The 12516-nt window shown below is 37.1% G+C and overlaps 1 protein-coding gene across 3 annotated transcripts in view; it reads right to left on the reverse strand.

The window, feature by feature from the left end:
- The window catches only part of NEBL (nebulette), a 246448-nt gene that overhangs the window by 6563 nt on the left and 227369 nt on the right, over window positions 1-12516 (reverse strand). For all 3 annotated transcript variants that reach the window (XM_090142924.1, XM_090142925.1, XM_031614513.2), the window contains one exon: window positions 3352-3467. In XM_090142924.1, coding sequence (XP_089999050.1) covers window positions 3352-3467 — 116 coding nt within the window. The remainder of the gene's footprint in view (window positions 1-3351; window positions 3468-12516) is intronic.

Here is a 12516-nt window from a genome sequence, read left to right on the forward strand (position 1 = left end):
ATGAAATGATTTCTAGAAATGATGAAGTTTCACATACATGCAGTGACAAGGTCATTTTTTCATCATGTGGGATCATCTAACCCAAACACGATGGAGAAACTTGTTTCCACAAGAAAATGCACTTTTTGGTCTTAACTCTGGCTTTATCATTGGTACAACAAATTAAACATTAAAGGAAGTAATTTCTGGTTTACTGCTACCTTGTCTGACAAGTCTACTCAAAACTGTATTTATATCCTACTCCATGCAATTGTTCTGCCTCATAATGTTACTGTCCAAGTCACAGTCCTGGCTGTGCCCAGTACTGATTTTCAGTCTAAGGTATATGATTCTTAATAGTTATTCCACAACTTCCAAGGGTACATGGAAGGTGATATAAAAAAAATAAAATAAAAAAAACTACAAAGAAAACAACTGGGAGAGTTCTACCACCACCAAAAAATCCACTAAAGATCCACAAATTAGAAAACTAGTGATCAGAAGGCTCTGGGGAATGGTCTCTACCTTTAAGATTCTCATTTTTTCCAACTATTTCAAATGATCTCTCCACTGAGCCTTGAAACTAACTCCAAAACCAGTGAAAGATATGCTACTATAACAAGGTCAGCAGCAGCTAGTAGTAGTTTGTTTCCAAAAAAAAAAAAAAGCATTCATTTAATATAAATGGTGATAAGTTCAAATGCAGCAAGAGGCAGGGAATGAATTTTCCTTTGAGCCATCCTTATAGTGGCTCCTAAATGGATAAAGACAGAAAAAGAGGTTAAATAAGACTAACATACACTGGAAAAATCAGAGAATTTGCTCATCCAGAAAGGACGGTCTCTCATCCTTAGAACATCATGTTGTAGAACATACTACTGCTGCCTCCTTTCTGGTGGCAAAGGTGTGAAGAGGTAATTTTAAACTTTAAAAAAATTATTAGGGCCCTAAATGCTTCTGGGAAACCCAAATTTATGGCCTTAACACCTAATTAGGTGCTAAATGGCTGTCAGGAGAAATCTCCATAATAATCCTGTTAGATTTTAATGGCTAATTATCACTTCAAAATGTAGTCAGGGCTATATAATTGAGAATTACAATGCTTAAAGGACTGAAAGCAGAGATTTTTTAAATGCACTTTAGTGAATTATTCCTCTATCAGTAGTGAGTTCAGCAGGTCTGAGAGCAAAAGAGGATAAAAAAAAAAGGTTGAGGTCAAATAGGCACTTATCTGCTCCCTCCAAAGGTCTAATCTGTAGCTTCTGCTTAGGAGAAACAGTAATCTTTGTGCTTATGAAGCACTGAAACCTAGCTATCATATTCCCAGCTTCGCACCCAGACATGAGACAACACATGCATATTTCCAATTCAACATCAATTTATCCTTATCTTCTGGATCAGCCCTTGCCAGGAACAGCACCAGTTGCAAAGGCCTTCACACACAGCAGCTATCAGGGAAAGCCAACTTGCAATGTGGATTTTGTTTTCCCACCACTTTTAGACATCTGAAAGCTTCAGAATACACTGCTGTTTTCCAAAGAGGTAAACACAGTCTGGCTGAAGCCTTCAGGGAGTTGTTACAAAGCATTCTGTACAGTGAGCAACAATTTAATTCAGCCGGTTATGCAAAACTGCTTGTAGAAAGTCAGCAAAAGCTGAGAATCATAAATAACACAATTCATACAAGAAAAAAAATTACTCAAAAACTGTGTTAGGATCGCAGGCTGCCATCAATCTTCAGTCTGCATGAATCTGCACTGCAGCACAGTGCCCCAACCAGGGGCTCTGAGACACCCTTATGCCACTTTAATAGCTGAGTGCAACTTACCCTGCCTGTATGGACAATTTGCACAGGCTAAAAAAAAATCTTTTGATATGACAGCAGAAAGACAAGAGAGCACACCATGTTTGTAACTGTGTCAGATATGCCTCTTTTAGAGCAGGTAGTCAGTCACCCCAATGGTGGTGAGATTAGGGTTGCCACCCTCACCAGGCTGCCAAGTTAGCAGGCAGCACCAGGAGAGCAGTCCTGGATTTTCTCCCTCCAGAAATGTTTGCTTTCTTATTTTCAAAGAAATTCACTCAAACTGCAACAAAATCAGTCTATACCACGACATTCACTGGTTTTATTTTTTCCCACAATAAACAGCTACTATCACTCTAAAGAATGCCAAGTAACAACATTGTTTCAAAGAAGGGATAAGAAATCCTGCTGAAAAGACTCAGTCTGTTCTTCATATTTCAAATGCTTTAACTTCACTCCCTTCCATTTCTTATTACCTTCAGTTATGAAAGGAGGCAAATGATTATTCTCAATCTGACTCAATTTTTTTCTATTTTTCCAACAGGCAGCCAACCCAGTAAGTCAGTTTGAGAAGGAAAAATAAGACAAACCGTAGCTTTCCACCTACTCACAGAGCTACAAGATTTGCTAAGTGGATTTTTAGATTTTCAGGCATCTCCATTCCAGCGTCTGAAGGCTGTTTCCTACTTTGCTTCCTACTCACTAGCAAACCTGCTGGCAAAGCCCAGGCTTCCAGCTCTCCCACTTTTGTCACTCTGGCTGGGAAATCAGTCAGCTTCCCAGGTACCTTGAGCTATCTTTTGAAATGAAAGGCTGATTCCAGCACCAACCATTTCACAACTGTCATGCAGGCACCCAAAGTGTTTCTCAGGTTATTGGCTTGCCCAAAGATGCAATTATCTGGATCCTAGAATTCCCAGCAAGTTAGCCCCTTCAGCTCCAAAGCAACTGATAAAACAGACATCCCAAACCACCTTTATAACATAAAATACCATAGAGTTTCAGTTTAAAAAAAAATACAACTTCTTGTCAAAAGGACAACTCATTTTTTCTTTCAGCTCAAATAAAAACTTCCTTCCTCTAGAAAGCTTTAGGTTTCATTCAGAATTAAATACTTCACCTCTAAACAAGGTGAAAGAAGTAGTGAATATACACCAATTTAAAACAGTTCAACAAGTTGACACTCTTACGGTAAAAGGTGATGAGATCTGCACTGCAAAATCTGTATGCAGTTATATGAAAGCAAAAAATATGAGAACTACTAAAATATAACTTTGTATTTGTTCAAACAGAAAAATGCTCAACACTCCCTCTGCCGCTCCCTTTCCACTTCCAAAGAAAAAAAAAATAGCTGTACACCCATTCAGTTCTCCTTCACTTTTTTTGTCACTGCCCTCAGTCACTTAACACCTCTCCTACATTTGGACTATCACTTACAATTAGGACTAGGATAGTCAGGTAGTCGAACTGCAGTGCTCAGGGGACCAATTCACCCATCTTTAAGAAGTTTCACAATGGTTGATAAGGTTGCTTGCCAAACATAATTGGTTATTAAATCCAATACTCACCAGGCCTGCTGAATGAGGCTGTGAATGCACTGACCTCATAGATGACATACTTGTCTGGTGCATGTATCCATATCCTTGGGACTGGCTTTGCTGATATGCCCCAGGGAGAACAGGGGCTGTGTGGTAAAGAAACAGAGACACATTAATGGAAGGGTTGTTTTTGTTTTTGTGTTTTTGTTTTAAAAAAAAAGAGTCCTCATCTAGAAATTTGTAGAACCTGTACATTATTTGCACTGTAAATAACAATTCCACAGTATGAAATAGTGAATTCAGAATTATTTGCATGCACAACATAAGGCTTTTCATGTGTTGAATTATACATAAATGTAGGCAAAGCTATAGCAATATATCCACAAACACTATCAAGGTTAGATGGAAAGAAAAGCTTAACATACCTTGAGGAGTTTTACTATAAAAAGGCATCCTGAAACTTGAGATACCACTAACTCAGCATTGATAGTGCCATAGATGACACACTAAATATCATGTGCCATAAATTGCCATTTTTTAAAGAAAGAATGATAAATAAATCTATATGCTGAAACATTTCAAAAGTGTACTAATTGGAAATACCCATGATTAATTCCTAACTCAGTGCAAACTAACTCTTACTTACTGGTCTACGAACAAAGAAAAACTGATTCAAAGCTAGAGACAAGAATGTAAACTTGTGAGTCCACAGTTGGGTTCCCTGGTTTACTCTGATTCCATCAACATTCTTTGCCAAGCATAGAGATCATTGGTAATTTTTCCAAGTCCACCTCTTTCACTGTCTTCCTCTTAACCACACAACTACTTCTCTTCCACGTGTATTTTGTTCCCATTATCTTTAACAGTTCTATTTTAGGGATTTTCTTATCCATTGGGTAATGATTAATACTTGTACTTTCATTGTATCAAGAGTTGTTGAAAGAGTTAATACAATCAGGGACTCCCTAAATCTGTTTGTTTGCTAGGAAAGCATAAGTAACCTTTCTTATCTGTTCAAACATCCGAATTTGGCAACAGAATCAGAATGTATTAAAAACATGTGATCAAAACCTCTAAGAAACAAGCATAGTTTCATATTTGCTAATTTTCCAGTAGGCCCAGGAAGCATTTTTAAAGCAAAATTAAGACTGAAGTGGTTGTCAAAATCTAGAGTTGAAAAGTTTAATCACCTCATGTCTGTGTATGTTTTGCAAGACACTGATCTGAGAATAAAGTTTTCTGGCTTGTTTGGAGATTATTAGTCCATCTCCACTGCCATTTATCAGAATTTTACTACTTGAATCAGAAACTCATTTGGCTACATTGTTAAGAAAATGCACTTCAACAGTGGTTCATTTAGCCTGCACTCCAGTAAATTCTTCTGATAAAAGTCATAATTTTGAGACCATACAGTCCATGAGTGAAAAAATTTCATACAGAAGTCACCTCAGCAGTCTGATGCTTTGTGAGATACTTCCCTTGGGCATGCTGGGCTGAACAGTCATCACACACTGATTGAAGCAGGAGCCAAATTAATATAGGATTTAATGGAGTTGACATGGAATTGCAGGATGCAGGCATTGTAGAATGAACAAATAAAGAAGGAGCAGAGAAAAAAAAATAAGAAAAATATATACGCAACAAGTATTTCTATCTGCAATGATAATGCTCTGTCCCTGTCTCCTTTCTGAATGATCAGGACAACAGATGAACATAGACCACTGAGAAATTATTTGCTGAAATATTTCTATACTGTATTTTTCATGATAACTAACACTGCATATTTAATCAGATTTTTTTTGATTTAGAAAATATGTTGCAAACTATTGTAATGAATGGATTGCTTTGTTAAGTGAGTGAAATTAAAGTGATACACAGTCAGATGCAACACTGGAATATGATGAATAATGGATGTTTTAGAAGTGCCAAGTTCATTCTAATGGCATATGAGTACAAAGACATTTTAAAGCAGTTTAATCATCAGAGAATTGCTGCTTGTTAACACACTCATAGGATTATCATGCATTAAGTGAATAGTCCTGAGTAGTTCATCAAATAATTTATGTTTCAGTGTTGTGTCAAGATATTTGCACATGACCAGATATAGTCCTTCATGAGAAAATAGAGAAAAATATAATTTAATCAAAGGTTCTGCGATCAAGACAGAATGGATATATTTTATCTAAATCACCACCTGCATAAACATAGGCCACTTCATAGAAAGCAACAGAGTCTCATCTCCTCATACAAGCAGTAAATTTGCCATGTGGGTTCGAAACCAAAAACAGCCTGAACATTTTAACTTCATAGGAAGTAGTACCTGAAGCAAGCACTGGCTGCTGACCACTCAGCATCCTGATTGCTCTGCAGCCACAAAGGACTGTGGCTTTTCCCTGACAGGGATAGATACCCTACCCTGAGCATGCCTTCCCTCTTCCCAAAGAAGTGAAGGTGCCAGGAGAATCTGTTGACTCTTCCTTCCTTCCTTCCCCAGAATGGATCTTAACTCCTACCAATTGTCCCATCAGTTTAAGGCTAACTAATGGTCTGCTTCATTATATCCTCCAAGCTGGCAAGTTTATTTTGGGGAGAGTAACCCGTACCTCCCACTTCCGTGACACTCATCAGCAGTGGGTCTGAGATATGCTTTCCTCTTGCAATCAGCTTCTCACAAGGTGAGAAAACTTTGTCAAACTGTCTCAAAGTATCTGCTTACTATTTTCTCTGTCACAACAGAAAACACAAACAATAGGAAATAAATCGTATGTTCCAAAGCACTGAAGATTCTACGAAACATCTGAGAACATTCTACACAAACAAAAGGGAAGAACTTCTAGGATCACATAGCTTCAACAATATAAAACCCATCAGTCTTACTGAGAGAGCATTTGAAATCAGTGTTGAAGATGACTGAATAATTCCAGACTTTTTTTCCGTTAAAAGAATACTATATTAGAGCTGTATAAAATAAAGAAATCAAAGAATAGTTTTTAACAAAATATTTAAGAAAAAGAATTAAGCAACCTTCAGACAGTTGTCTATTTGGAATACTTTTGGGAAGCATAAAATAAATAGATCAGTGAAGAGACATCAGTTTGGTGCTGTGTTTTTAGTGACATAAAAATAACTCAAAGTTAGATTAAAAGATGAAGAAAAAAGAGTTTGACTTTCCTTCATCATCATCATCCATAGTTACCTGCTTTTGGTTCAGACCAAAGTACAAAGTTCTATTACATCACTGACTGCAGCAGCAGCAAAAACAATGGTTTTAGTTAACCTAAGGGGACAATAAAACAGTGGTGGAACATGAAATTCATTTAGCTGAAGCCAGATTTATTGGTGAGGGATTTAAGGGCTGACCATTGCTCCCAGAAGTATAGGTGGAAGTTTCTTCTTGTTGCATTAAGACTTTACCAGATGCATTCTGATATATCAAAACTTTTTTTTTTTTTTTTTGGTCTTTCTCAACTTATGAATTAAGACATACTTATTTTAAATTACCTGCTAGAAGGAGCTTATCGTATTTTGCTTACTATAGTGTTTGTTTTTTTTTTTTCCTTCCTCAGAGAAAAGAGGGGAAATGAATGAACACAGTCAAAGACAAACATAAAGAAGCCTCCAAGAAACAGAAGAACAATTTCTTCTGTTTCTTGGAGGCTTCTTTGTGTTTGAATGATGGGTGAGTATCAGGGCACTGCAGCAGACAGCAGAGAGTGATGTGCACTGAGAACAACCATGAAAGAAAAAGGTCAGGCTGCGGAAATAGGGAAGGGATAATCAAGACAATATTACACAACTACAAGGTTTTAAAAAAGTTTATAACAGTTTATGCTGAAAAGAAAAATACTTTAAAGGGCAGGTTCAAAGATATAATATTTTATCAACACTGTACTTAAAATCTCTTGAATTCTCCTGAATAGCAGAACTTAGATAATCCACAGTAAAACAATGTATCCACTCCATTAACTACTGCATTTTTGCCATTTACTGTAGTACGTGCCATTTACCGGATCATATGTATAATATTAACTCCTTCACTTATTCTTATAGGCATAATGCAGTTTAAAGCATGGAGGCTTTGGTGTTATCTCTACTCACAGTATCACTGTCAAGCTATGAAGAATGCAAAGAACTCACTAAAACACAGCAATAACAACAGCATGACAGAGCAGAAAGAAAAAGGACAGATTATTACTAGTTTGTGTCTGTAGATTTTCTGAAGGGCATGAAATAGAAGTAAAGCTGGAATATGGCATTATCATGCATCTCTGTGCTAATGAATAGCTCTCCTAAAACAGATAAAGCTGCTGCTCCACATATATTTAGGTCCTTCCTGTGTTTTGTCTTTCTGCTGCTGTCTTCTCCACGTGTTGAATTATTTCACAGCAGCCATTACAATCTTGAGAAAATATCTTTCTCATGGTTTTCAATTCCTTATTTCTTCTGCTTTTTCCTTAGAAATCATTCAGCTGTGTCCCATGGAGCAGAAAACACCATCAAAGCAGTGATGCTCACCAAAGGACACTTAGTTCAGAAAGGGATCATACCAACAACACACGCAGTGCAAGAGAGGAGGCAGGACCAGCCATCCAAGGCCACAGACAGCAGAAGGCAGCAAAGTGCTAGATCAGCTCTGTTGTCCCAAGGTAAGCTCCTATGGACCCAGTTCTGTGTCAGCTCTGAGTTCAGATCACAGCAGAACTGAGCCTCTCACAGATGCTTCCCTCCAGATGACTCAACACTCAGGTCCAAACTGTATCTCAACTAACATAGACTGCTTCTGTGTGATAGCATGCATTTATATTTTAGATTCTTCATATCCTAGACCATAGTATTTGAAATGGAAGTTTAGATCTGATTAGGTCAGATGTAGCCAGCATGAGCTGGTTGCTGGACATTAAAAAAAGATATTGAAGAAACAGGTCTAACAGACAATCTGTCTCTGGTGAGACATAATGTGGTCTGGATTATAAAGGTACATTTATTGATCCATTAGCATAAAGACTGGTAAGGACTCCCAGAGATGTTAGAGAGGGTGAAGAGATGATATACAGAACTCTGCAGCATTCCCGCAGTACTGAGTAAGAAGGGCATATTCTCTAGAGAAAAGGTTTCAAACTAAAAGAGGAGAGATTTAGAGGGATATAAATAAGATGTTTCTTACAATAAGGGCAACAAGGCACTGGCACAGGGTGCCCAGAGAGGTGGTGGATGCTCTGTCCCACAAGGTCAGGCTGGACAGGGCTTTGAGCATCTGATCTAGTGTGGGTGTCCTTGTTCAGCAAAGGCAAATTAGACTAGATAACACTTAACAGTCCCTTCCAACTCAAAATATTCTGTGATTCTAGGGGACAAAAATTTAATTTTTAAAAAAGCAGCCACAGGCGTATACAGAACAACCAGAAAAGTGCAGCAATACAGGCAACATTAAGAAAATCTCAGGAATGATTTTCTAGTGCAGAACTCATTGCCAGAAATGCTCCTGTCCCAAATTGGGATAAAAAGGAAAAAAAAAAAATCACAGAGGTTCATGTAAAAGGAAATTTTAAAAAGAAAAACAAAAAACTGAGTAAAGAAAATTTCTGGTAAACATTTCAAAAGATCTAGATTTAATTTTGATCATCTTCAATCTTTATTATAACTTACATTACTCTTCAGAGTGAAACATTTTGACATAAAGCTGGTTTCATTTTTAGAAAAAAGTCAAGATATAACCTTCACAATCTCAAAACCGAATAAACTATTTTTTGGCATTATGACATCAATCACAAGAGAGCCATTCCTGTACATAAAAAATGCATTAAAATGCTATCTTCTGATGAACAACACTGAAAAATTTCCATCCAACTCTGAAGTTAAGTTGTTTAGCATAACTTCTCAAATAGGCTAGAAAATGGCAACATGTACTCTGCTTCATTTTAAACCCACTTTCTTATCTTTTATAGAGTTTTATTCATTTGGAGACAGAAAGAGTAGCACAGCACAGTTAAATTTACTGGGAGTAAGTCAGACTGCATAAACATGCAAAAACCACTAACCTGAAGACTGGAGATGCTGAGACCTGATACAGAACAGCGCTGTTTTTAGAACTGTTGAGAACACCACACTAATACATCTTGGCATTTTCTCCTGTGCATACTGTAGCTTTCCCTTCATTTCTTTTCTTTTTTCCCTGCTTTTCCTTTTTCTTGCCCTTTGCTTGTCAGTAAGGCTGCTTTCACAGATGTCCTAGCTAGCAGGTTTGTTGCTCTCAGTGGTGCTCTGTCAGAAGCAGCAGTTTGTCAGCATACTATCCATTACAGGAGTCAGTATTCATTACTAAATTGGAATATCAAACCCAGATATAATTAGGTTGTTGAAATAAAAACCTGAAATTATGGCCTAATTCACACAGGGTGCTAATAAATACCTGTCCTGTTCATTGACCTCGTTAGAAACTCTGAACTATTTGGAGTCCATGGCAAATTCAGAACATTACAAGCTTAGGAAGTTTCCATAACCTAAATTATAGATATAAGAAATAAGCCATGTAAGCTCTGGGAAAAATGGCTCTGGGAAAAAAAAAGAAAAAAAATCAACAAAATGTTTAATTCTGTGTTTAAAATAACTAACATTAAGTATTTATGGTACAAAAAAATCATCATTCCTACTCCCAAGTCTACTTACTGACATATTACAAAAGATAACACTAAATGTTTTAAACTGTCATTAGTGTCAGATTAGACTAACAGACTGCTTTAAGCACGATCATTTTATAACACCATTTTATCATCCATCAATAATTAAGCCTAAATTATACGTACCCACAATATAAACTGAAGTAGATTACTGTGTGGAATGCAGAATCATATAATTATAGCTCTTAACAGGGGTTTCTTATAAATTAAAATTGGATTTTGAAGGAAATTACAACAGAAAAATCACACATAGCTGTTCAGCATATGTCAAAGAAAAAGAATCTTAAAAAGAAATGAAAAAAATAAACCACATGGAATCTTGTATTTTATTTTGTCATTTGTTTTCCTTTTAGAAGGGACCATCTCATATGTCAGTTACTCCAGTGAAAAAACACAAAATTTTCACCTGTTCCAAAATTCCTTATCTGCATGAAAGAATATTAGTAAAATCAATACTTGTCACAGTTTTATGAGTGGTCCAGAATATATAGTGGGTGAAGGGGAAACCAGGGAAGTACTAGCTAGCCTAATGGAAGGATGGAGCCAAACTGACTCTCTAGTATGTCATGGCCTGAGTGTCCAGTCATTCATTAATTACAGCCTTTTCCTTAATTCATCATATTTCAAGGAATGGTGGAACCGTCGATTCCATTGCAGTTTTCTTCAGGGAACCTCTTTTCTGAGAACTATTCTGGCCTCTCTAAGGGGTACAAATCTCTGTATTGCAAATAAAAAGTCTCTCGTGGGCATTTTTCCCATTAAATAACAGTATATGATTTCCATTCTGATTTGTGAAAATTATATTTCTGACTGTATCTTCAAAAAGCCAAAGTCTTCAACTCATGTCTGCAAACCCTACTGCATGTATTTTCACACAGATATTCCATATTTTATTACATTTTAGAAATTAGTCTAGCAATTCAAATTTATTCATAAAAGGATTGCCCCTATTCACTTCATATGCATTACAGCAGAAACTAATGGAATATTATTGAGAAATTAGTCTTCAATGGTAGCCATACAGCCCAGCAAGTTTAGCCTACGTGAGTATCACCAGCTGTTGTATCATAATACCTAACAGTAACTCCCTTTTTCCTACTGCTACAGCAACAGGGATATAATGAAATCACATGGCATCCTGCTCTGAAATTCTGAATATGAATTGCAGCAAGGATTTGCTGTCACTGGCAAGTAAACCTTATTACAAGCTGATTTTTTTGGCTGAGACCCCACCTAAACTGCAGCATGTCTCAGCTGTGAAAACAAGAGAACAATATGCCTTTCCTTTCCTTGCACGCAGTACCACATTCTTTTGTTTATGAAGGCACAAAACGTCTGAAAGCCAGCTTGAGGCATCCTATTTCCAAGTAGGGCCACAGAGCACCACAGGAAGCTGCAATTCCTTCTTAAATTGTGAATAAGCAGGTTTTTGCTCTAGGCTTCCTCACACATGAAAAGAGTTAGTAAAATGAAGGTTATGTTAATATGTTACATAACCCTTCAATTATAGTTTGAATTCACATGTACTGAACATCAACTGTCGTCCATTTGCTTTAAGAAAGAACCCTACACGTTCATCTTACGGAAGCCATTCTTTGAGGTCTATGCAGTTGTGTATTTGCATGGAGGGTGTAACCAGACTGCGCAGTGGTGGAAGAATAGCAGCCACCAGCATCTAGTCTGTGACTGCACATACATTTATGGATGATATTTATTGTCTGCTGGGTATGAAATTCTCTGAAGTGTATCAAAACTGCTATAAGTCTGAACAACAGAAACAACTGGAGCCATTAACACTTCCAACCGTTGAGTCATAACACAATTTCCCTTCCACTTTCCACTCACTGACTGTTTCAAGGAAAAGGGAACATCTAACTGAGACAGCTGCAGAGGAAACAGAAGGGTATCCTGAACTGTTGCCATGCTACAGAAATTGAAAATGGGGTCTTCTCTGGATTCCCCTCTACCTGAATGTCTGGGAATTGCCTTTTTATGCTGTCAACTCTCAAGGATGTGGGAGAGAAGCAGAGGAATCCAAGACAGGCAGAGGGATTCTAAGCAAAATATTTTTGAACTGTGAAATGTAAAACTTTCTCCCTGGAACATTAACTCATCCTCAGTGAGAACACACTGAAGGAAAATGAGCTTTTCAACTGAATCACAATTTCAATCTTAATGTTTTATACACACAGCCCTAAATCAAACCTTTATCAAAACTTAACTGACAGCAAAATCTAGCCTTCACTGAGTTCCATAAGAAGTTTCAAGTTTTACATTAAAAAATGATGTTATACAAATACCTCACAGGAAGAGAATGAAATCCAGTTTTCTGGACTAATTTCTCTCATATGCTGTAATAACAAGGCACTCAATGAAAGCAGAGGACATTGTCCTACTCTGCACGATCAGACTCTTAGATAGACAGCTTGAGGTAATGCATACATGAGATCCCACTGCTGTTCTGGATTCTCGGGCTTATGTGGCTTAAAAGGTTGAAATTAATTATTCAGAGGAGACC

Source organism: Phasianus colchicus, chromosome 6, assembly GCF_987193195.1.
Source record: "Phasianus colchicus chromosome 6, bPhaCol1.hap1.1, whole genome shotgun sequence".
NCBI lineage: Eukaryota > Metazoa > Chordata > Aves > Galliformes > Phasianidae > Phasianus > Phasianus colchicus.